The sequence below is a fragment of the Narcine bancroftii genome, chromosome 3, assembly GCF_036971445.1.
Source record: "Narcine bancroftii isolate sNarBan1 chromosome 3, sNarBan1.hap1, whole genome shotgun sequence".
Taxonomy (NCBI): Eukaryota; Metazoa; Chordata; class Chondrichthyes; order Torpediniformes; family Narcinidae; genus Narcine; species Narcine bancroftii.
Window position 1 is genome coordinate 366106015 of NC_091471.1, and position 26903 is coordinate 366132917.

Consider the following 26903-nt stretch of genomic DNA (forward strand, 5'->3'; position numbering starts at 1 on the left):
TACATTTTATTTGGATATTTTAAAATAAACCATCGTCGGCTCCTGTAACAGGCCATTTAAGGCCAGTACAGGGATGACCGCAGCGGATGGACCCCACGGAGGAGCGCTGAGACTTCGCAAATAACTCACGGGGCATGCGCAAGATTGCATCGGAGATGGCGGCAGTGTTGTGACCTTGTGGCCAAAGTAAGGATTTTAGACCTTTTTTTTAGGGCGACCTTGATTTTAAGGTGAAATTTTTAATTTCAGCTTTGTTCTATACAACAGCATATATGACATACCAAAAATATAACTTTAGTTAATTTCTAATTTATTCTTTGTGTCATTTTTATCCCTGGCAGTTTTTAGTACAATGAGAATTATTTTTTCCTCTTGTATTGATTTAGGAATTCATAGAAGAGGATTAGCAGAGACATGACTTCTTGAATACCTCTTCCTTTTCATTATAAATAACACTGAGGCAAGGCCCCACAGGAAACCTCCATGCAGATGTGTTTCTGTGCACTGGGACCTGTTTTGCAATTTCCCATTTCTCAGCTTGTATGTGGGTATTTATTTTGTGTTTCTTTGGCTTGGCTTCGCGGACGAAGATTTATGGAGGGGGTAAAAAGTCCACGTCAGCTGCAGGCTCGTTTGTGGCTGACCAGTCCGATGCGGGACAGGCAGACACGATTGCAGCGGTTGCAAGGGAAAATTGGTTGGTTGGGGTTGGGTGTTGGGTTTTTCCTCCTTTGCCTTTTGTCAGTGAGGTGGGCTCTGCGGTCTTCTTCAAAGGAGGCTGCTGCCCGCCAAACTGTGAGGCGCCAAGATGCACGGTTTGAGGCGTTATCAGCCCACTGGCGGTGGTCAATGTGGCAGGCACCAAGAGATTTCTTTAGGCAGTCCTTGTACCTTTTCTTTGGTGCACCTCTGTCACGGTGGCCAGTGGAGAGCTCGCCATATAATACGATCTTGGGAAGGCGATGGTCCTCCATTCTGGAGACGTGACCCATCCAGCGCAGCTGGATCTTCAGCAGCGTGGACTCGATGCTGTCGACCTCTGCCATCTCGAGTACCTCGACGTTAGGGGTGTGAGCGCTCCAATGGATGTTGAGGATGGAGCGGAGACAACGCTGGTGGAAGCGTTCTAGGAGTGTGTAATACATTTGGAAATGAGTCTGAACCTCTTTTGTTGCCTGACTTGTCCTACAGCTTAGCCAATTGAATACAACATTTAAACACTAACTAAACAAGGATGACTAGAAATCAGGAACTGTTCGACAAGAGTAGGAGCCACTATGAAATGGGCTTTTGTGACACAGCTCCAAGTAAACGTTGATTTCAAATGTGTAACATTTAGATGGTGTTTTGCTCAGACCCTGTGAAGAATTTTCTGCACTGGAGGTGCCTGCAAAATGAACAATTTTCTGTGGATAGGAAAACGAGGCTTAAAGCTTAATTTGACAAGAGTGACAGCCTTTTCCATAAAGCACACCGTTGCATTCTAGTTTGTACACTTCACCTTGTGTTATGCAAATTAATCATAAATTTTGTTGCCAAATAATAAATGCACGAATTCCAGGCATGTTGAGGGACCCATTGGACAGTTAGCTTTATTTCCTACCTTGGCAATGAAGAAGAATGTAATCTGGATCTGCTACTGTTAAAGCAAACCCCAATGATCAGTGTTGACAAATTTGATGATGTTTTGGTTCTCAGCAGCCATGTGTATTAATTTACCATTATATTCAAATTTCCAAGCAAGGGTATTGAGAAAGAGTGCTTCTGTGCGCTCAATGTGGATCTCGTCCTGTATTGAACCTTGCTAATAAGCTGCTGCTTTTCCAACCAGCAGTAGTATCTGCTGTAAATAATTTCAACCCTCAGAGACCAGAAGCACCCAACAGGGGATCCAACAGGGGATCCTTGCCTTGCCTTGTGCTAATTATTAGTGTATTGTATGTACTCTGGCTCAATCCATTGGTTTCAAAAGTCATTAATTGTGATTGCATTGAATTATTGCAAAACTATGTGTCAGACAAAGGTAAGTTAGTGTGAGATTGGAATAATGGGTAAGCGATGGTCAGCTGATAAATGTATGTGTTAACCTCTATTTTTGGGTATAAAGTGAATGATCTTTTGTTGTAAATTCTCAGCAATATATAGTTTTGTAATGCGCGAATACCTATAACCACTAGAGTTAGGTTTCCGCTGTGAAAATAAAGACCCCGCAGGATGCAGGAAGAGCTCTGTGCGGACTGAAAGAAGCCTTTGTTTTAGCAGCTGGGAGAACTGCAGTCCGTCCTCCACTCTGCTCTGTGGACAGTCCTGACTTTTATTGTCAGCTCGTGAGAAAGTGAAGAAATCTTCCACTTCCAACCCCCTGGGAAAGCCTGCCAGTGTTGAACTACTTTGTTCTTCCTTGTTTGTGTGGACTATTAACCTCATTAAATTCACCCTCCCCCACCTAAGACAAGGCCCTCTAGCATTTTAGCAGCGGTCTATGTGGACAAAGAAATAAAAGTTGATCAATAAAATAGTTGGATATCACCTGTAAAGATATGTGAAGAGGTCAATCAGTCCATTGAGTCTGTTTTTCTAGTTTAAAGTCCTAGCTGATGAGTGACTCAACTCTAAACATCTCATCATCCCTGTTTCAAAGTTCAGTTTTAATTTCCAATCAGCATGTTACATTTTATCTTCTGCAAAAACATTGATAGTTGTCAGTGAACTGATGCCAAAAAAGCCAACAATGTTTTTCATGTTTGCAAACATCTTAATTTCATCTAGTCGAAAAGCAAAAAGAAATACAGAAATCTGAATCAAGGACAAAATGGTGGAGATACTCAGCAGTTCAGCTAATTTCTATAGCGCATGGAACAAAGTTGACATTGCAGGCAGATGACCCTTCATATTTTTAGTGTCGACAAGTCGTGTGACAACCTGATACAATGTTTGAGTGTCGGGCTGTTGAACAGTATTCAATAGTTGAACCCCAACATTGACAACTGTCTTGGTCACAACCCATGATTTTTTCACGATTATATAAGCAAGGTGAGTTGAGTCAAATCAAACTATGTGTTAATTAATCGTGTTAATTGAGACAGTGAGATGGGCAAGAACTTGCATCAAAGTCGGAAAAGACTCTGGATGAGTTTAGCACAGAAAGGTACCAGACAGGGAGCATGGTTCTGGTAAACCAAAGGGACTAAGAATTCCTTCAATCAGTGGCTTGATTCCTTGCAGTTCACACTAGGAGCATCAGTTCTTCAAGGATGATAGATTTTTAAGTATTAAAGAAACGAAAGGATTGAGGGTTAGTGTAGGGGAGCTAAAAGGTTGTGAACAACTTTTTTTTGAATGGCAAAGTAGGTAATGGGGCCATTAATGGCTGACTTAGTTTTTATTTACATGCCATAGATTCTGGTCTGTTGTCAATTTTTTTGCAAAAAGAATGGATAAAAAAACCCCAAAGCCTTTGTTACACTAGTTATCAGTCACTAAAATTGGAAGCACCGTAAAACCATGACCTTCCATATATCAACTACCTGGAAACTGGACAAAAAGAGAGGCTAATTAATGTGCTGTCGTGGTGAATTTGAACATCTGATGTGATTTGTATTTTCACCCCTGCAGGTGCTGTGAAGTACCTGGAATGCTCTGCTCTGACTCAGCGGGGCCTTAAGACTGTCTTTGATGAAGCAATTCGCGCCGTGCTGTGTCCACCACCTGTGAAGAAGCGTAGAAAGAAGTGCACTGTTTTCTAGGAGGAGGCTGTCCAAGGAACATCCCGTCACAGCAACGCAATCTGCTGGTAATTTATCTAAACCGTGGCCCTGTGTGGAATGAGACTGCAGAAGAGAGTGTTCTTGTCACCTCTCTTGTTGGAACAGCTAGCCTTCAGCGTCAAGTCCTGAAGTCAGTAATTACTCTCTTAGCAATGTGTTGGATTTTTATGTGAGACTATGTGACTGTCTTCATGAGTGGACTCCATTTTGTTTTAAGCTGCAGTATCCCCACTTTTGGTAGTTTTAGCCAACTTGATCCAGTGATTGCCAAATTTATTTTTCCATTGTGGGAACAGTATTACTGAGCCATTTCATATTTGAGCTTAACTTTATAATTTTTAAGTTCCGATTCTGTCCCAGTTAATCTACTACTTCATTGAGGGCAAGCATGATCCCTGAACAGTAGCTGATTAGAGTTCCAGATTCGTTAACTGCCATTATTGGCACTGACCTTTCTGTGCTTCCAAAATCAAATGATATTGAAGTCTGAACTCCTGTTCATTGCAACAATATTTTAAACAATTGTTTTGGATAAATGTTTAATATTCATAGCCCCTCAAGCACATGGACTTTAATTTAGTTTTTTTTTACATAAACGAACTTTTGCACCAACTTTCTTTTGGTAACTAGACGTAACAGGAAATCAAAATGAGGGATACTGCAGTGTTAAGTATTGTAGACATAATTTTGACCTTCATGTAAGCAGCTCTGGTTAATATAGGATCACGGAATGCAGCATGGGTAAAACTGCAAATTTAAAGGGTGGGGTGGGGTAAAATAAAGGCTTGTGTATGTGAAAGACTTGCTGCTGGTTATGTAAAGTCTGTGTTTAACTGTTGTATTCATTAACTTTATTACAACACGAGCAGACCTGTATTATGAAGATAATGAATCAGGGTTTTTCCATTCCACATATTACATGGAAAATGCATCTGCAGTTTCCAACTAGCAATGTGTCATTCACTTGCTCCAACTGGTACTAACCAGTTTTGCCAATGTGCTGTCATCTCATCATTTGTGTCACTGGCCTGCATGAATTGAGCCCTAATATTTTATTCTAATCAAACATCTTAGTCTTAACCCAGACAGCGAACTAGCTCTCCCCGAAATGTCGGTTTATTTTATTTTTTTTTTAAATGCATTCAGACAAGTTTGAGGATTTCTAATCTTACATTCTCATGGTGCAACCTCTTGAACCAAAATTGTTTTGAAATGAATTTCATTAAATATTGTAGTATCCACATTATCTTGTTTTCTTTGATCTGTGTGGTGATTGTGTTTTCCTTTCACTGGGCTCTAAAAGGGATGCAGTTTAAGAGTCATACCAGAAGAAACGTGTCCTAGTCTCATTTACCAGCACTTCTTCCATTGCCTACTCCACCATGGTGATTCTTGTCCAGCTGGTTTTGAGTATCTCCCTCCATCACATTCGTGGACGGTGTAGTCTAGATTCTACCTTCTCTCTGGGTGAAAATTCCTTGGATCTCCTGTTGCCCTTCTATTCCTCCCCTTAAAACCTGTGTCTTCTGGTATTTTGTAAAGCATCCTAGGCACATCTTTCCTAACGATGGCCTACTACCATTTTATCAACCTGCTCCAAGAGCTCAAATTATCATTTGCATTATTAATGGTGCTTCCTAAAGAGATTAAATTTTGTTTGACCTTTTCATGAAGAAGTGAACATTGCAGTTACTTAATTTGTGGAGGTGAATTAAAATACCTTTTCGTCATTCCAGCCAGTGGGAAAGGTGATTGCTTGTGTAGGCAGGAGATACAAAGAAGGTGAGTGGCTGGAGCTCTGAGGTTGATTGCATAGGAGATGCGATTGCTGGTGGAAGCTGGAGATATAATGGAGGTGAGTTTCCCTAGTCATACCTTGGTGTCTGACCTTTCAGTAACAGGTACATGCATCTCCTGGAATCTTATCAATACTTTTAAAACATCCTATTTTCTTACTGTTCCTTCTAATTAAAGTTCCAATTAACTTGACCTAGTTCCATCAAAGTTGGCCTTACCCCATTTCATGGTTCTGCTCCAAAACCTACCAGAACAATGATTTATGGCCACCAACTTGCGCTCCACATATTGCCGGAGAAAGCTTTCCTCGACACATTTGAAAAATTCCACCTTTTGCCTGATGACTTTCCCAGTCATTGTTTGGAAAGTTTCAATCCCATACCAACTTTATTTGAGTTACAGCTGATAGCAAACTCCTGGCATACATGCTTCATTAATACATTCCCAACAAGGTGACCATTGTCTTTCTTGTTCCACAGCTCCACCTGTATAGCTTAAACAGTCACCTCTGTCCATCCAGAAGCGCCTGAACCGTTCAGCTGCCGGTCCTGCACTTAACCAGCCTTCCATAATGGTAACTAAGTTTTAGAATTTTTTTTCTCTAACAACATCCAATTGGGTTCAGCAAACTTAGTTAGTGATAGCCAGGTAGTTGTGAGCATCTCCCTCCAACTTTGAGAAACAAAAAATAAATCAAAGTAAACCCCAACAGAACGTTTAGCCACAAAAATTAAAGGCTATGCTACAGGGTTGTTTTTTTTAAGAATGCATTTGACTCTTCTAACCGTGGAAACCAATATTTAGTCATTGAAGCTTAAAAACCAAGTGCTGGAGTACAAATGGTCTGGTACAAGTCTGATCACATCCATATGCCTAAGTAAGAATCTGTTACTTTCAGATAATCAGCCATTTGATAAAAGATAACAATGTAAAATTAACCTGACAGGTTAGTTCCAATTTTTTTTTAAACTTCCACGGCCTCTTTGTTGGAACTGTGGGTTTGAACAGGATTCTGTTTCCATAGCTACTTCTCTGCAACTTTTGTAAAATGTCAGAGACCACAAATGGTGGGAATTTTCTTTGCAGTTTACTTTTAGACAACTTCCCTATGCTGTCAACAATCCTGAAAACTTTTTTTTGCATTCAAAACAAAATTAAATTTAAACCTACACACTTTGGTGATCCTATACAGAGAAAGAAGCTGAGACAATTCATTTTTACATAACGTCAAAATCAAAGACAAATGGTTCATCGAGTATTTCTGATTTATATCATAGTTTACCCTTAAATTGTCTCATGAAGCAAGAAATCCTCCATCCACAGGCAGAATCGCCCCATTTATCATCGCGCTTTTGTCACTGAGGAGGAAGATTATTGCATTTACCACATCTTCAATTTCTGTAAACGAGAACAAAAAATGACTGCTAATCTTTAATAGACAATTTGTGTTCACTCTGAGCCACCCTCCAATAGAGGAAGATGGGGAGGAATAGAATCAAGATTCAACAGAGAAAAACCAATTCAAGTGTGATTAAAAAAGGGAGTTAACTGTTAGCCAAATACAAATGTTTTTGCTTTAATTATTCTTATTCTTTAATTTTACAAAGTGATTGCAATTTTAAAATCCAGTTCATGCCTTTTTGATACGCAAACTCACCCAAGTTCCTCACGCAAATACAGCCCTACTTTCTCTAGCGTCAAGGGAGGGACACCTCAACGTAATGTTTAAACTGATACATGCCTACTTTCTACAAGGTTTACTGGCAATTCAAATCTTTTAATTGAAGCATCTGCAGACATTTGTACTGGATTCACAAACAAGAACCACCCAGATTGTTTAAGTACAGCTCAGCTAATTTTTGTAAAAGCAGGAGGCAAATTAGACCAACACGAAGTCATTAGAAAAAAAATGCACCTTTGATGTTGATACTACTGTTCACCAGTTGTACGTCAAACAGCTTCAGATTGAATTATCCCTTTAAGCTGTGTTCACCAATGTAAATAAGTCTTAAAATATCTTTGGGACTCACCTGCAAATCTGCCCAAGGGGATACGAGACAGCATCCCTGCTGATTTTATTGGATCACTCCAAGCCATCTGGCCCATTGCAGTCATCACCACTGTAGGGTTCACTGCATTGACTCTGATCTGTGCCATACGGAAAAACATTGTTATTACAGAGATGAGATCTTTTGGATCTTTAATAAACCTATTTCCACAAAGTCTGTAGACACACAAATTGGGTGGATGAACAAATAAGAAGTCTGAATCCACATTTGCAAGTCTTAATAAGGTTGCTACATTATCCTTTCATCAAATAACCAAATATTAACATTAAGCCATGCAAAGTTGTAGTAATTACAATTAACCTGCATACTAGTTAAATGAAAGATCAATCCTACACAAATCCAAAGAAACTGTGGAGTGCCCTCTGGCAGTGAAAACATGCAATAATACATCTTCATCTGGCCTAACGTCTAAAGTAACAAAGAACCTGTGGAATATTTAAGCATATTGTTAAGTATTTTTAAGTTAATTCAAATTTCTTGTCAGAGTACATACAGGACATCACATACAACCCGGAGATTCTTTTTCCTGTGGGTGTGGCAGAATTAACACTTATTGGTGGTGCAAAAACACTGCAGTACAGAGAAAATCAAGAAAGTGCACAAGTAAAAGTCCTTAAATGAGTCCCTAAGTGAGTTTGTCGTTGAGGAGTCTGATGGTGGAGGGGTAGCAGCTGTTCCTGAACCTGGTGGTGCGAGTCTTGTGGCACCTAGACCTCTTTCCTGATGTCGCAACAAGAGCAGAGCATGTGGATCCTTGATGATTGCTTCTGCTTTCTGATGGCAGCATTCCCAGGGTTTTGCCTGTGATGGCCTGGGCTGTGTCCACTACCTTTTAGACGGCTTTATGCTCAGGGGCATTGGTGTCCCCATACCAGATCCCGATGCAGCCGGTCAGCACACTTTCCATCACACCTCTGTAGAAATTTGCCAGGGTTTCTGATGTCATACCAAACCTCTGCAAATGCCTGACAAATTTAGGTTACACCTACTTCTAATGCATTACACTAACATGACAACCATTGTTCAACTATTGACCCCATAAACTTGTGATGTCCAATTCTGGTTGGTTCAAAAATACATTTTCATTTCATTTGGCTTATTCACTACATTGTACTACTGAGATTAGAAAATCTTAAGGAAAGATTTAACATCAGGAAGCTGATATAGTCGCTTGCGAGTGGATTCGCAAATCCAAATGGAGAGGGGAGATGTGGTTGTCCGACAAGGGATAAAGGACAACTCAGGAGGTGAATGGGAGATTGGGAATAAATAAGATAGAAATAGGAGAATAAGGAAAATGTTGGATGTTGTAGGAATGTTGTCTTATAAAGAGTTGAAAATAAGAAAACAGAAATGGAAAAGGAGGAAAGGTAATGATGGAAAAACGGAAAGAGAAGATAAACAAAATATAAAAGGGCTACGCTGAACTATATGTCTTTAAATATTAATGGAATACATAACCAAATTAAAAGGAATAAACTACCAAATTTAAATGAATAAATGTATTCCATTAGAAAAAATAACATATTGGTTAAGAAATAATATTGAAATATTCGAACAAGTATAGGAGCCTTACATTAAATACAATAGCGAAAACCTACCGGGGACAAACATTACCTAAGTTGATGGAAGGAGAAGGAAAGAAAAGAATGGACTCAGTAGAATTTCTGGTGTAATTTTGTTGAATGACAACATTGTCTGACTGGATTAATGCAACCTAGATTGTATACCTAAAATGGATGAGAGGGGGGGTGGGGGGGGTGGTTTGGGAGGAAAGGGGGGGGGGGGGAGAAAAAGTCACTGTATATGTGTGAAAAAGAAATTGTGTATATCATGGCTAATGTGATTTATGGTGTGAAAAATAAAAAAAAATTTTAAAAAAAAAAAAAAAAAAAAAAAAGGAAGCTGATATAGTAAAACCCCTGGTATCCAGCACCTATGGGGATTGGTAGATGTAGATAAGTATTTTGTCCGGTTGCTTTAGACTTATTCTTATAATGTCTAACTATACTTAAAAGATTTTAAAAAAACTATACTGTATGTACTTACACTGAACAAACGTCACTTGCATGAATATATAAACCTTAAAGCATTTACTTTGTTTTCAGTCACACTTTGAAAACATTTAACTGTTGCTGCATCTGCAGGATCCTCCCCCTCCATGGATCCGCCCGAAAGACAAACAATAACATTACGGATAATTAACCCCCCACCCTTCTAGGGTTACAGATAAAGCTTCTGACCAGGGCGACTCTTACTAAGCGGGGATAAGGAGATACTTTAATAAGAGAGTCACCCAACAGCAAGTGGCATCAACCATGACAAGCTGGCAAGCTTGCAGAAAAACCCCATTTTGAAGATGGGTTGTGAGTGCTTAGTTCAGCCTGGTCAAAGCACTTGTAGTTCATACAAGAGGAGAGGACTGGCTGCCTAAATATTTCACTTGAAATAAGGGAAACAAGAAAGAAAGAGGTTATCATCTGGACAACCCTGAGGGGACAAGTTTCTTCAGCAAGACACTGGAGTGGCTGAGTAAAAGGAATCAGTTTTCTGTGTGTCCAGCAAACAACAAACCTCTCTCTGAAAACCAACAAAAACCTTCCTGAGCAGTAACCATTTACCTTTCAAGCATTAAAGCCTGGTGAAATTCATAAATGTTAAATTCTGTGCACAGTATAAGAATTGCCTGCAACCATTGAACTTGGAGGAATGAGAAGTGAGATTGGACTGCGAATCAAAGAACCTTTCTAAAATTACACACACATTACATACACGAGCACTTAGAATTAGAAGGGGGCTTAAGTAAATTAATAGTAATAAGATCAAGTTTGATCCTGTTTTCATGTTTAAAGATAATTAAAAGCAACTTCTGTTTAAGTAACCATTTGTCTCGGTGAATATCTATTGCTGCTGGGTTTTTTGGGGTCCTCTGGGCTTGTAACCACACAACTTTATTCAAACAGCTGCCTCAAGCAAAGCACGACCAAGACACTCAACTCGCTGAATATTTGCTCCCATCTTCACCAAAGGTTTAGGTGTTACTTCAGAGAACATTTACTTTTACGATTTTAAGTGTATTTTTTTTAACCTATGATTTTTTTTTATTTTGCTGGTAGCTTGAATTCCAGATACCAAGGATTTTACTGTACTTGAAATCAGAATTGCTCTGGAATAAAACCATGTCAAGCTGCAATGATAGAACAGGAGGGTGATATGGTTAAACTATTCACATTTCCATGCTCATTGTGTGGTAATACCATTGCTTACCTTGTGTGGTCCCAGTTCAAGTGCCATCACTTTTGTAAGCATGTCTGCAGCACTTTTTGTGGCACCTTAAAAAGCAAAGATAAACAACAAGTAACAGGCATAGTTATTTTTAAAAATATTAATATCCAGAAGGGTATGAATTTTTTGGAAAGTTCAATAATGAGGGTAGCACAATTGATTTAAAAAAGTGACTCAAGGCTGATAGAACCATAGAAATATTACAGCACAGAAAAAGGGCTATTTGGCCCTTCTATTCTGTGCCAAACCCCTTTTTTTCCACTGACCTGCACCCAGTACATATCCCGCCATTCCTCTCCCATCCATGTACTTGTCTAAATTCCTCACAATTGTTAAAATTGAATCCACATCCATACTCTCACCATTCTCCATGTGAAGAAGTTCCCTCTTATGTTCCCCTTAACCCATGTCCTCTGTCTGGTTTGTATCTCTTTTCTTTTTTGTTATATTTTTTATTGATTTTTATAAGAAATATAATGCAATGAAGAAAAGGGAACGAAACTGAAAATACAATACAGGTACATGATCCTTTATCCGGAACCCTTGGGGGACAGTGTGTTCCGAATTCCAGATTTCGGAAAGCCCATCCAAATTGTGCTGCCGTATCCACCCCCACCTCCTTCCAGTTGCCCTGTCGCCGCCTCCCCTGACTGCTGGACCCCACTTGCCGGATTTTGGAGCTTTCCAGATTTTAGATGTCCGGATAAAGGATCGTGTACCTGTATCACAGAATGTACCGGTATATATATTAAAATTTGGTCCCTCCTCCACTACAATGGGTGAAAATAAAAAAACATTAAAAGTATATAAAAACCACACCACATCTGAGCATCTTATCCTGAGGATTACATACGTTTTCTAGTTTTTTTGTTCCTACCGTAAATCAAATAGCAAAGGTAAGGCTATATCTCATCTGGAAGAGTAAATACATTTAATCACATTAGAAACATTTACATCATATGAAAATAGGACATAAAAGGTGGCCGTGTACCTTCAAATTTCACCGATGAATCAAATACATGACATCTAATTTTTTTCTAAATTAAGAGCAGGCGTAATATGAAACACTGTTGGAGGGGTCTAGTCTTTCCATTTGAATAGGATGGCACTTTTAGCCAACAATGTAGAGAAGGCCACAACCCGTTGCGCAGGTACAGGAAAACTCCCTCTGACTGGGTCAGTAACATTGAAAAGAGCAGTTATTGGATTGGGTCATAGCTCCAGCTGGAGAATAGTTGAAAAGATAGTAAAAATTTATTTCCAATAGTTTTAGGTTTGTATCTCACCTCCCCTCAGTGTAAAAAGCCTACTCTGTTTATCCCCTTCATAATTTTAAATACCTCTATCAAATCTCCCCTCATTTTTCTACATTCCAGGAAATAAAGTCCTAATCTGTTTAACCTATCTCTGTAACTCAATTCCTGAAGTCCGGGCAACATCCTAGTAAATCTTCTCTGCGCTCTTTCTACCTTATTGATATCCTTCCTGTCGTTAGGTGATCAAAACTGCACACAATACTCCAAATTTGGCCTCATCAATGCCTTATACAACTTTAACATAACATCCCAACTCCTGTACTCAGTACTTTGATTTATGAAGGGCAATATTATGCCAAAAGCTTTTTACAACCCTATCCACCCGTGACACCACTTTCAGGGGATTATGTATCTGTGTTCCCAGATCCCTGTGTTCTACCGCACTCCTCAGCAACCGACCATTCACTGTGCATGTCCTTTCTTGGTTTGTCCTTCCAAAAAGCAACACCTCACACTTGTGCCCAATTGCAATCTGGAATATGGTGAAGGCCAGTCTAGAAACACCAGGAAGGGTATTTGAATCAAACTTCTGAAGGTTCACCAAAAGAATGACCAACAGGTTGATGTGACTGAAAGCTGCGTCCGTCAAACTATTTAGCGGATGTCAGCCCTTCAATCAAATAAATAAAAAAATGATACAAAATTGAGTAATGATTGCTAGCAATAGCTGATTAGCTAACAATGTCTCAGGTACACCTGTGGATGCTGGAAAGTCACGAGCCACAAAGTAGAACGAGTGATTTCTCTGCAATGGAAGCAAGGTGTATACCATGAAGTTATTAGGACAATTGTTGGGGGGCCAGGGTCTGTAATGAAGATGTTCATTAATAAACCAAGGTGACAATTTTTTTGTCACAATGTTAATCAGCAAGGATTTAGACCTTGGTATTATTATTTTCTTCCCATCCCCTTTCATTGTGCGGTATACTACATCTGCAGATCAACACCAGGTGGCATAGCCAATATCTGTGCTGTCACATCTTTAATTCATTTTAATGCATATTTTACATCTTTAATAATGGTGGCCATTGCAGCAACCATAGGAATACCCATAATACAAAAGCTGTGGGAGAAGGTTCAGAGGAGGTTCACCAGGTTGATTCCAGAGATGAGTGGGTTAGCCTATGAGGAGAGATTGAATCACCTGGGCCTGTACTCGCTGGAATTTAGAAGAATAAGACAGAATCGTATAAAATTATGATAACAGGTAGATACGTTGTTTCTATTGATGGGAGACTAGAACTAGGGGGCATAGCCTTAAGATTCAGGGTAGCAGGACGGAGATGAGGAGGAAATGCTTTTCATCCAGAATAGTGAATCTATGGAAGTTGCTTCCCATTGAATCAGTGGAACTACCTCAATAAATATATTTAAGACCAGGTTGGACCATCGTGGGGGAATTGAGGGCGATGGGGAAGTGGCAGGTAGGTGGACATGATCAGATCAGCCATGATCTCAGTGAATGATGGAGCAGGTTTGATGGCCAGATAGCTGACCCTGTTCTTATTTCTTGTGTTCTTAGAATGTGAATTATACAGTGGACAAGAACACAAGACAGTCAAGTTGGCCTTGTACATCAAACACCAAATAAAGATATTTTTTCAAATAATAAAATGTTGGGACCATGTAACTTACAGTATACGGTATGATCTTTCAGCGCCCTTTGGGAGGCCTGGCTGGAAACATTGACAATGGCACCACCTGCACCATGGCATTTCATCCCTTTTGCAATTATCTTTTAAAAAATTTAAATGATTACTGAAGTTATTGCTAACAGCTCACTTTACCCTCCATTCTTTACTTCATTGTGACACAAGTTACCTGAAGGTAACTTAATTACAAACAGTGATATTTAAAACAATACTCTGTAGTAATAGTGCTATCTAGACCAGTGGTTTTCAAACTTTTTCTTTCCACTCACAGATTCCAGATTTAATGTCAAGAGTACATATATGACATCACATACAACACTTAGATTCCTTTTTACCATTGGTGCCCTGTGATTATATAACCATACAACAATTACAGTACGGAAACAGGCCATCTCGGCCTCCCAGTCCGCACTGATTTAAGAGAACTCCACTAGTTCCACCTACCTGCTCCCTGTCCATAACCCTCCGATCCCCTTCACATCCATGCACTCATCCAGCCTTCCCTTAAAAGGTCATTCCACTCAGTCACCACTCTCTGAGTGAAGAAGTTTCCCCTCATGTTACTTCTAAACTTTTGACCCCTAACCATTAACATGACCACCTACCCTCAAGGGGAAGAGCCTATTCACATCTACTCTGTCTATGCCCCTCATAATTTTATATACCTCTATCAAATCCCTTCTACACTCCACTTGGTAGGATTACTTAAGATGGTATGTGATCCAGACCTTCTGGGTTCAAATTATTTTAGATGCATTATGTTGTTCAGATTTGGACTCTAAATTCTCTAATTCTCCTGATAGCAGTTAAAATCTTTTATACCCAGTTGAACCACACAAAATCTGCTGTTTAAAGGGAGTGAATAAGAACTATTACAGCTGATGAAGATTACTTTTGAACGAAGGCCAAACTCATCTTACAATCTATTCGGTGGAAAAACAGACCTCTCCTGGGAACTCTACCGAAAGGAGTTTGTACGTTCTCCCCTTGTCTGCTTGGGTTTCCCCTGGGGGAAAAATTTGGGCATAACTGAAACAGAAAGATTTAGCTTAGGTACAGGTTTGTCAGGTTCTCATCTATCCAGTTGTGTCAAACTAAAATATGTCTTTGGCATCGAGGACCCATTTCTCTGATCATTCCCAAACTACTACAGGTTCATGCTCTTCCCTCTTGGCCAAATCCTAGCTGAGCCCAAAGTAACCTGAAGATTATTTTTAGAGTTTCCAGCAAGAAAACACGTGACAAGTGAATGGAGTATGGGTGCAATGATGGTCTTACCTGTGAAACATGAAACAAAGCTTTCACGTTAACGTTAAACAATCTGGGGAAAAAAAGTGGCATTCACTAATCAGATAATGAAGCAAATTGGCTGATGTTATACAGTTCCCAGGGGCTACAAAATGATGTGTTAAAGTGGATCTTTGGTTGTTTGAAAACAAACATGAATACAACTGCACAAATATATTTTAACCATTTTGCAAAGCATGAGAACTCCTTTACAGCAAGAAGCATTGCCATGAGCAGCTTGTCTCTCTGTCCAGAGAGTCTGCCTTGTGGTTTACAAATCATGTATTTTTATACCTTCTAAAAAATTCGAACATACAAGTACATATTCCTTAAAATTTACTAAGGATTTGTTAATCAGGGTTGTGTTCCTTACCCAAAGGATAATAGCCATACATTGTTAATTCATTAAAAAAAAAATCACTATGGATGATTGGAATTTTTAACCCATGATTTTAAGTTACATGCCAGTACTTTTTAGCTGTGGAAAAATAAATAACTGGTTCTTTCCCCCTCTCCCAGACACCCCCCCCCCCCCCCACCCCCAAACATGGAAGAGTAATTAATGTTGAATCAGATCAATCCTTTAAAGACATCATCACTCACTGATCAAATGCTTCTTGGGAAACTTCCAGAAATGGCCCCACAATGCCAATAGCAGCATTGTTCACCAAAAGATCTACAGGACCAATGTCCTTCAGTGCATTTTCTGTGGCTTCCCAATTAGCCAAGTCCACACAGATTGTCATAATTTTTGGACTCTGAAAGACACAAAAAACTTTTTGTTGAAAAGCATCTTGATTTAACTCAATCACAGAAAGTGTAGGAATATTAGTGAAGTTAGATGATGTTGAAATTGGGGGTGGGGGTGGGAGGGGGAAGGGAGAAATAGAAGGAGAGAAAGAAAGAGAAAGCTAAAATTGCAAGGCATTTTAATCATGCAATTTAATCTCACAATTGGAATCCTGATTATGCCAGTACCTGGTGGTTCCCTTACAAATCATTTATTACTCAGGTGGTCAAAAACCACATGTGCATAGCAGAGGGAATAAAGTTAAGCCTCAGTCAGTTGCTCTGGTCGCACACATTTAGCCCAGCATTCAGTAAAGCTGGAGTAGAAATCCTGATCTCTATTTATAACCTGCCTGTGGGGGTGGGGGCAGCTAATTTCAGTTGAAGTATTATTGTTAAAATGTTAGCATTGATTATTTTTAATTTTCATGTTTAATTTTATTTGGGCAAATCAAATGCTGTTCACACAAAAACATTTTGGGAATAGAACTAGATGCTGTCAAATGTTAATAGAATCATGGCCCATAGAGCACAGAACAGGCCCTTTGGCCCAACTTGCACACCCCAACCAAGTTGGCATTCCAGGCGAGTCCCATTTGCCTGCATTATTTAGATCCATATCTATTCCAATCCATGCATGTCCTTTGAGCGGTGTGCTTCCACCCATTTCTATGGCTTCCTCTGGCAGTATGTTCCAGATATGGACTAACATTGGGATATTTAAGAGAAGGTTGGATTGGAGGGTTATGGATAGGGAGCAGGTAGGTGGAACTAGAAGAGTTCACTTAAATCAGTGCAGACTAGAGGGGCCATGATGCCCTGTTTCCATACTGCAATTGTTATATGGTTATTAGAGTGGTTAATATACCCAAAGTCTAGTCGCTGTTCACATCACAAGACACATCTACATCACAGAGATAATCATAACATAACAATTACAGCACGGAAACAGGCCATTAGGCCCTTCTAGTCCGCACCGAACCAAACACCCCTTTCTAGTCCCACCTCCCTGCACAATGCCCATAACCCTCCATCTTCTTCTCATCCATATACCTGTCCAACCTTTTCTTAAATAATACAATTGACTCCGCCGCCACTATTTCTCCCGGAAGACCATTCCACACAGCTACCACTTTCTGAGTAAAGAAGTTCCCCCTCATGTTACCTCTAAACCTCTGCCCCTTAATTCTTAACTCATGTCCTCTTGTTTTAAACTTTCCTCCTCTTAACGGAAATAGTCTATCCACATCCATTCTGTCTATCCCTTTCATAATCTTAAATACTTCTATCAAATCCCCTCTCAACCTTCTACGCTCCAAAGAATAAAGACCCAATCTGTCCAATCTCTCCCCATACTCCAGATGCTTAAACCCAGGCAACATTCTGGTCAACCTTCTCTGCACTCTCTCCACTCTGTTTATATCCTTCCTATAATTAGGCGACCAGAACTGCACACAGAACTCCAAATTAGGCCGCACCAACGTCTTATACAATCTCAACATCACCTCCCAACTCCTATATTCCATGCAATGATTGATAAAGGCCAGCATACTAAAAGCCTTCTTCACCACCCTATTCACGTGAGTTTCTACCTTCAGGGAACAATGTACCGTTACTCCTAAATCTTTCTGCTCTTCTGTATTCCTCAATGCTCTCCCATTTACCACATATGTCCTATTCTGATTCTTCTTACCAAAATGAAGCACCTCACACTTATCAGCATTAAATTCCATCTGCCATTTTTCAGCCCACTTTTCTAAGCAGCCCAAATCCCTCTGCAATCCTTGAAAACCTTCTTCATTATCCACTATTCCACCTATCTTAGTATCGTCTGCATATTTACTAATCCAATTCACCACCCCATCATCTAGATCATTAATGTATATAACGAACAACAATGGGCCCAATACAGATCCTTGAGGCACACCACTGGTCACCGGCCTCCAACCTGACAGACAATTATCCACTACCACTCTCTGGCCTCTCCCTTTCAGCCAATGTTCAATCCATTTGACTATCTTAAAATTTATACCTAAAGACTGCACCTTCCTAACTAACCTTCCATGTGGTACCTTATCGAAGGCCTTACTGAAGTCCATATAGACAACATCCACTGCGCTACCCTCATCCACATTCCTAGTCACCTCTTCAAAAAATTCAATCAGATTGGTCAAACATGACCTTCCTCCCACAAATCCATGTTGAGTGCTCCTGATCAGACCCTGTCTATCCAGATGTTTATAAGTACTACCTCTAAGAATTTTCTCCATTAATTTACCTACCACAGACGTCAAACTTACAGGCCGATAGTTGCCAGGCTTCCTCCTTGAACCCTTTTTAAATAACGGAACCACATGCGCAATGCGCAAATCCTCCGGCACTATCCCCATATCTAATGACATTTGAAAAATTACCGCCAGAGCCTCTGCTATTTCCTCCTTCACTTCTCTCAATGTCCTGGGGAAGATCCCGTCTGGTCCCGGAGACTTATCCACCTTTATATTCTTCAAAAGCCTTAAAACTACACCTTTTGTAATCTCTATATTCCCCATATTTACCCAATTTGCTTTTTTTATCCCACATCTCCCAATATCCTTCTCCTTAGTGAATACCGAAGAAAAGAAACTGTTCAATATCTCCCCCATTTCTCTAGGTTCCACACACAGTTTTCCACTCTGATTTTCTAAGGGACCAATTTTGTCTCTAGCTTTCCTCTTACCATTAACATATTTGTAGAACTCTTTTGGATTAGTTTTCACCCTGCTTGCCATAGTTTTCTCGTACCTTCTTTTAGCTTTCCTAATTCCTCTCTTAAGATTCCTCTTACATTCAATGTATCTTTCAAACATCTCCTTAACTCCATGCTTCTTATATCTAATGTACGCCTCCCTTTTTCTTCGAATCAAGTTTCCAATATTCCTTGAAAAACACGGCTCTCTCAAACCTTTTGCCCCTCCTTTTAACCTAACAGGAACATAAAGCTTTTGCACTCTCAAAATCTGATCTTTAAAAGACTTCCATCTCTCTACTACATCCTGCCCATAAAACAAATTGTCCCAATGCACACCCTGCAAGTCCTTTCGCATCTCCTCAAATCTAGCTTTTCCCCAATCAAAAACCTCAATCCTTGGCCCTGACTTCTCTCTTTCCATAATGACATTGAAGCTGATGGCATTATGATCACTGGACCCGAAGTGCTCGCCAACACTAACCTCCGTCACTTGACCCATCCCATTTGCCAACAGTAGATCTAACACTGCTCCTTCTCTGGTCGGCACCTCTACATATTGTTGTAAAAAACTATCTTGCACACATTTCACAAACTCTAACCCATCCATTCCTTTCACAGAATGTGTTTCCCAATCTATATGTGGAAAATTAAAATCTCCCATAATTACAACCCTTTGCTTATCACAAATATCTACTATCTCCCTACAGATTTGCTCCTCTAGGTCTCGGTCCCCTCCGGGTGGTCTATAATACACCCCTACAAGTGTAACCTCTCCTTTCCTACTCCTCATTTCCACCCAAATAGCCTCCGTGGATGTGCCCTCTAATCTATCCTTCCTAGGCACCGCTGTAATATTTTCCCTGACAAGCAATGCAACCCCACCTCCTCTTGCCCCTCCGACTCTATCACACCTAAAACAACGAAACCCAGGGATATTCAGTTGCCAATTACATCCCTCCTGCAACCATGTCTCACTAATCGCTACCACATCATACTTCCAAGTATCAATCCACACCTTCAGCTCATCCACCTTTTTTACAATACTCCTGGCATTAAAATATATGAATTTCAGGGATTTCCCATTTTTTAATCCCTGTTTTCCCTCATCTTTAAGAACAACATTATTTACTTTTCCTGCCAATTGCCCTTCATCTTCTTCCAGAGCATTTCCCTTCTCTATCACCTGCCCATCCATATTCAAATACTTACTACAAACTTTCATTGTTTGCATTCTAACCTTCTCCTTACTGCTCTGTACTATTTTGTTCCCTTCCCCCAACCATTCTAGTTTAAAGGATCCTGAGTAGCCCTAGCAAATACCTCTGCCAGGATTCTGGTCCCCCTGGGATTTAAGTGTAACCCGTCCTTACTGTACAGGTCACATCTCCCCCAAAAAAGGTCCCAGTTATCCAGAAACTTAAAACCCTGCCCCTTACTCCACCCCTTCAGCCACGTGTTAATCCTCCACCTCATTCTATTTCTATTCACACTGCCACGTGGCACAGGGAGTAATCCAGAGATTACCCCCTTTGCGGTCCTTCTTTTTAACTCCCTACCTAACTGCCTGTACTCACTTTTTAGGACCTCTTCTCTAATTCTCCCTATGTCATTGGTACCTACATGTACCACGACCTCTGGCTCCTGTCCTTCCCACTTTAGGATATCCGGGACACGAGCAGCAACATCCCGGACCCTGGCACCAGGGAGGCAAACCACCATCCGGTTCTCCTTGCTGCATCCGCAGAATCCCCTATCCGTCCTCTTAACTATGGGGTCTCCTACCACAATTGCCCTCCTCTTCCTTTCCCTCCCTTTCTGAGCTACAGGGGCCGACCTCGTGCCGGAGGCACAGCCACTGTCACTCCCCCCCAACCTTGATGTCCCCCTCAACAGTGCTCAAAGAGGCGTACTTATTGCTGAGGGTTACATTCACAGGGCTCGTCTCTGGCACCTTACGTTCTTTTGTCCCTCTCCTAACAGTTACCCACCTTTCATCCTCCCGTGGCCCTGGCGTGACCACCTGGCTGTAACTCCTGTCTATGACTACCTCTGTTTCCCTAACCAGCCTGAGGTCATCGAGCTGCAGCTCTAGTTCCCTAACACGGTCCCTGAGAATCTGCAGCTCGACACACCTAGTGCAGATATGGACATCCGGGAGTCTGGAAGACTCCAGGACCTCCCACATCCGGCACTCCCGACAACACACAGCCTTAAGCATTTTAATTATTTGTCATTTTCAGCCGATGAAGCATGCTGCTTGTAGTTTTGCAATGTTACTTTCAAACTAAGTCAAAGTATTATTTAAAAAAAAACTATTCACCACACAAGGACAGTAGAAATGTTTTTCCATCAGTTTCAACATACCTCCTGAACAAGGCTATCCAAATCAGACTGTGTCCTGGTTACTGCAATAACCTCTGCACCACATGCTAGTAGGGCCTTAGCAGTTGCTCTACCAATGCCTGCAACACAAACAAATGTTATCTTTCAAAATGTTTTGTTCTCAACTTCCAGGAATAAGTACCTCTGGCCAAAATAATAGTTCAAATGCTCCAAATTTCTAAAGCAGAAGTGAAATGTATAAATTTCAATAAACATCCCACTTCCTGTTGAAAGATTAGCACAAAATATAAAAACAGAGTAAAAATTTTTTTTTATAAATGCTGTATATAAAGTGAAAAGGGTGGCCTTTTACAATAGACAACTTTTCCTTTAGAAAATGGGAAAAAAAAGAGATTAAAAGAATAGAAAATTGTTTTTCAGGAAGTAGATTCTTATCCTTTGAACAAATGAGAGATAAGTACAATATAACTGGAGATACAGCGCTGGCATATTACCAACTGAGATCCTACTTGAAAGATAAATTAGGAAGCAATTTGAGTTTACCAGAGGGAAGTAACCTTGAATATGTGATTACAGATACAATGTTAATCAAAAGATTTATAACAAATATGTATATTAAACTGCAAGAAAAGGAGAATGAGGAAACAAATGGTAAAACTAAACAAAAATGGGAACAAGATTTAAATATAAAGATAAAAAAGGAAACATGGGAGAAATTATGTTCTGGAACGATGAGAAATACAATAAATACGAGGCTGCGTATGATACAATATAATTGGTTACACAGACTATACATTACACCGCAAAAGTTAAATAAATGGGACCCAACAGTATCTGATAGATGTTTTCGATGTAAAAAAGAAAGGGGAACAACATTCATGCAATCTGGACATGTGAGAGAGTAGAAAAATTTTTGGATGATCTCAATCAGATATTAAATAAAATAACAGAAAACAATATACCAAAGAATCCAGAGATCTTTCTCCTAAGTAACATAAAAAATAAAGAATTTGGAATTGACTTGGAAGATGCACAAAAAAGATTTGTTAAGATAGCCCTAGCCGTAGCAAAAAAATGTATTATGTCAACCTGGAAATTGGAAGATAATTTGAAAATACAACAATGGTATATAGAAATGAATAAATGTATTCCATTAGAAAAAATAACATATAGTTTAAGAAATAATATTGAAATATTCGAACAAGTATGGGAGCCTTACATTAAATACAATAGCGAAAACCTACCGGGAACAAACATTACCTAAGTTGATGGAAGGAGAAGAAAAGAAAAGAATGGACTCAGTAGAATTTCTGGTGTATTTTTGTTGAATGACAACATTGTCTGACTGGCTTAATGCAACCTAGATTGTATACCTAAAATGGATGAGAGGGGGGGATGGCTTGGGAGGAGGGGGGGGGGGGGGAGAAAAAGTCACTGTATATGTGTGAAAAAGAAAAAGTGTATATCATGGCTAACGTGATTTATGGTGTGAAAAATAAAAAATTTAAAAAAAAGAGTATCAAGTTCCTTGGAGTGCACTTGGCGGAGAACCTCATATGGTCCCTTAACACAAGATCAAGAAAGCCCAGCAGCGCCTCTACTTCCTGAAAGGCTGAGGAAAGTTCATCTTCCACCCTCTATCCTGACTATAATCCACCAAGGATGTATTGAGAGCATCCTGTGCAACTGCATCACCGCCTGGTTTGGAAGCTGTACCACCTCGGACCGCAAGACCCTGCAAAGGATAGTGAAATCAGTAGAAAAGATAATTTGGGGCTCTCTTCCTACCCTGAAGGACATTTACAACACTCAATGTAGACGAAAGGCAATAAACACTGTGAAGGACTCCACACACCCCTCACGTAAACTGTTCTCCATTCTGCCATCTGGTAGGAGGTAACATAGCTCCAGGACCCCTATGTCCAGATTGGGCAAGAGCTTTTTCCCCCAAGCCAGCACACTTCTGAACTCCCAGAACATTTGGGGATAGGGTACTGTGGACTCTCACTGTATGTCTTAATATTTTAATGTGTTTAACTTCTATTCTAATTATATTTATGTAAATCTGCTCTGTAGTCGTAGAGAAATGCTATCTCATCTTTACCGTGCGGGCATGGTATGAACGATAAATAAAGGTGACTTCACTTGAAAAAAAAAAGTGAAAAGGGTGGCTAAAGTGAAGGTTGGTCCCTTGGAGGATGAGAAGGGGGAATTGATATTGGGCTGAGGCTTTGAATGACTTTTGTTATGGATGTGGTCGAAGGCGAGGACCTGGATGGAATAGTTAACACTAAAGAGATCGTACTGAGGAAATTTGAGGGTCTAAAGATAGTTTTGTCCTCGATTCCTGATGGAATGCATCCCAAGAAAGAAAAGGCAGAAGTTATAGTAGGGGCTTTGGTGATTATTGACTAAAATTTTCTAGACTCTGGGCAGTTCCCGGTGGATTGGAAGACAGCGACTGTCACGCCACTATTCAAAAAAGATGGAGGCAAAAGGCAGGGAACTACTGGCCAGTTAGTTTAATATCTGTGGTTGGGAAAATGCTTGAAGCTTTCCTTAAAGAAGAAATAGAAAGGCATCTGGAGTGAAACTGATCCATTAGCAGCACAGATTCAGCAAACGCAGGTCCTACTTGACAAACTTAATGGAGTTCTTTTGAGGATATAAGGAGCATGGTAGATAGAGGGGATGGGCGTTGTTTGGTTGGATTTCCAGAAGTTTGATAAGGTGCCACATAAAAGACGTACATAAGATAAGGATGCATAGAGTTGGGGGTGATGTACTAGCATGGATAGAGAATTGGTTAACCAATAGAAAGCAGAGAGATGGGTACAGGGGTGTTTTTCTGGTTGGCGATCAGTGGTGAGCGGGGTACTGCAGGGATCAGTGCTGGGCTGCAAATGTTCACAATATACATTAATGATCTGGAAGAGGGGACAGAGTGTGGTGTTTCTAAGTTTTCTGATGACACTAAATTGAGTGCAAAAGCAAATTGCAGACAATACGGAGATAGAGAGAAAGATTAAGTGAGTGGGCAAGGGTCTGGCAGATGGGAGTGCAAAGTTGGTAAATGTATTATCCACTTTGGAAGGAAAAATGGAAGATCAGATTATTATTTAAATGGAAAATGGTTGCAGCACGCGGCCATACAGAAGGACTTGAGAGAGCTTATGCATGAATTACAAAAGGTTGGATTGCAGGTGCAGTGGACTATCAAGACAGCAAATGGAATTGCTTGAGAGATTGAATATAGGAGCAGGGAAGTTATGCTGCAACTGTACAAGGTACTGGTGAGGCTGCATCTGGAGTATTGCATGCAGTTCTGGTCTTCTTACTTGAGGAAGGTTCACCATTACTTCCAGAGTTGAAGGGGTGAGGCATTAGGAGATATTGAGTCTTCTGGAATTTCAAAGAATGAGAGGGGATCTTATAGAAAAGTGTAAGATTATGAAAGGCAGAGACAAGATAGAGGTAGGTAAGATGTATCTTTTGGTGGGGGAGACTAGAACTAAGGGGCATAGCCTCAAGATCGAGGGGAGTAGATTTAGGACTGAGACGAGGAGGAACTGCTTTTTCCCAGAGGGTGGTAAATCTGTGGAATTCACTATCCATTGAAGCAGTGGAGGCAACCTCAGTAAATATATTTAAGACAAGGTTGGATAGAATTTTACAAAGGAGTTAAGGGATATGGGGAAAGGTGGAGATCAGCCATGATCCCGTTGAATGGCAGAGCAGCTCAATTGGCCAGATATCCGACTCCTGCTCCTATTTCTTACTTTCTTTATGTCCTCTCAAACAGCAGTCAAAAAATCACGGGCAAAATTCACTTCAGAATTAACTGGTTCTACAAGATTTAAAAAAATACTATGTGGGTGTTAAAATTATTTTTATTACAAGGAGAAAAGTAATGGAGGCTTAAGGTAAGTTTAGGATAGTCAGGAATTCATGCAGAACTTTCATATATTAGCAAATAATTAACACAAGACCAGTGGGGCAGAACAAAGAGGTGACAAGTTTAAAGGAGAAAATACATTTTGTACCTGGTCAGAAAAAAAAGATGCACGTACTTAACCCCAGCAGGTTTAATCACAAACATACAGGGACTGCCCGAGGAGTCACGAGTTGAGTCCCCTTGAAAAACACCCTCTATCCTCACTAAATGTAGAAACGTAGTGGAATGAAGTCTGGAGAATTAACACACCCTCCTGAAAACCGCCGTCTCTCCACCCTCCCTCCTCTCTCCACCCTCCCACCTCCTCTCTCCACCCTCCCTCCCTCCTCTCTCCACCCTCCCTCCCTCCTCTCTCCACCCACCCTCCCTCCTTCCCTCCCTCCACCCTCCTCTCGCTCCACTCTCCTGCTCTCCCTCTCTCCACCCTCCCTCCTCTCTCCACCCTCCCTCCCACTCTCTCCACCCTCCCTCCCTCCTCTCTCCACCCTCCCTCCACCCTCCCCTCTCTCCACCCTCCCTCCCTCTCTCCACCCTCCCTCCCACTCTCTCCACCCCTCCCTCCCTCCTCACTCCACCCTCCCTCCACCCTCCCCTCTCTCCACCCTCCCTCCCTCTCTCCACCCTCCCTCCTCTCTCTCCACCCTCCCACCCTCCCTCCCTCCCTCCCACTCTCTCCACCCTCCCTCCCTCCTCTCGCTCCACTCTCCCTGCTCTCCCCTCTCTCCACCCTCCCTCCCTCTCTCCACCCTCCCTCCCTCTCTCCACCCTCCCTCCCACTCTCTCCACCTCCCTCCCTCTCTCCACCCTCCCTCCTCTCTCTCCACCCTCCCACCCTCCCACCCTCCCTCCCACTCTCTCCACCCTCCCTCCCTCCTCTCTCCACCCTCCCTCCTCCCCTCTCTCCACCCTCCTCCCCTCTCTCCACCCTCCCTCCCTCTCTCCACCCTCCCTCCCTCTCTCCACCCTCCCTCCCTCTCTCCACCCTCCCTCCCTCTCTCCTCCCTCCCTCCCTCTCTCCTCCCTCCCTCCCTCTCTCCTCCCTCCCTCCCTCCACTCTCTCCACCCTCCCTCCCACTCTCTCCACCCTCCCTCCCTCCTTCCCCTCTCCCTCCCTCCTCCCCTCTCTCCACCCTCCCTCCCTCTCTCCACCCTCCCTCCCTCTCTCTCCACCCTCCCTCCTCTCTCTCCACCCTCCCTCCCTCCCTCCCTCCTCTCTCCACCCTCCCTCCCTCCTCTCTCCACCCTCCCTCCCTCCCTCCCTCCTCTCTGCACCTCCCTCCCTCCTCTCTCCACCCACCCTCCCTCCTTTCCCTCCCTCCACCCTCCTCTCGCTCCACTCTCCCTGCTCTCCCTCTCTCCACCCTCCCTCCCTCTCTCCACCCTCCCTCCCTCCCTCCCACTCTCTCCACCCTCCCTCCCACTCTCTCCACCCTCCCTCCCTCCTCTCTCCACCCTCCCTCCCTCCTTCCCTCTCCCTCCCTCCTCCCCTCTCTCCACCCTCCCTCCCTCCCTCCACCCTCCCTCCCTCTCTCCACCCTCCCTCCTCTCTCTCCACCCTCCCACCCTCCCTCCCTCCCTCCCACTCTCTCCACCCTCCCTCCCTCCTCTCTCCACCCTCCCTCCCTCCTTCCCCTCTCCCTCCACCCTCCCCTCTCTCCACCCTCCTCTCTCTCTCCCCCTTCCCCTCCAGATCGCTTTCCCCTGTGCAAGGCCCCAGGGTCGGCCATGACCTCACCTTTCCCGGCGCCCGTCACTACGACCCTTTTTCCAGCCAAACTCGGCTCCATCATCCCGGACCCCGAGCGAATCCTCGACCACCGCAGCCTCTCGAACTGGCAGAGCCGGAAGCGCTGGTCGCAGCCAGAACCTGGACCTCCCCCCCCCCTCCCCCCCCTCCCTCCCCCTCCCCCCC

At 41.9% G+C, this 26903-nt stretch overlaps 2 protein-coding genes across 3 annotated transcripts in view; one reads left to right on the forward strand and one right to left on the reverse strand.

The window, feature by feature from the left end:
- Positions 1-5010, forward strand: part of rac3a (Rac family small GTPase 3a) — a 34946-nt gene extending 29936 nt beyond the window's left edge. The window contains exon 6 of the mRNA XM_069930204.1: positions 3616-5010. Coding sequence (XP_069786305.1) covers positions 3616-3746 — 131 coding nt within the window. The 3' untranslated portion in view covers positions 3747-5010. The remainder of the gene's footprint in view (positions 1-3615) is intronic.
- On the reverse strand, positions 2630-26867 carry dcxr (dicarbonyl/L-xylulose reductase). Of its 2 annotated transcripts, XM_069930203.1 has the most exons (9): positions 26727-26867; positions 21058-21155; positions 15777-15931; positions 15165-15207; positions 13870-13969; positions 10901-10965; positions 7595-7712; positions 6847-6962; positions 2630-3708 (listed from the first exon to the last, which is right to left on the reverse strand). In XM_069930203.1, the coding sequence occupies exons 1-8, from the start codon at positions 26779-26781 to the stop codon at positions 6859-6861; spliced, it is 738 nt and encodes a 245-aa protein (XP_069786304.1). In that variant the 5' UTR covers positions 26782-26867; the 3' UTR covers positions 2630-3708; positions 6847-6858. The 2 variants fall into 2 exon arrangements, with proteins under 2 accessions (XP_069786304.1, XP_069786303.1); XM_069930202.1 differs by having other exon boundaries at positions 2630-6962.
- Between the last annotated feature and the right edge of the window lie 36 nt (positions 26868-26903).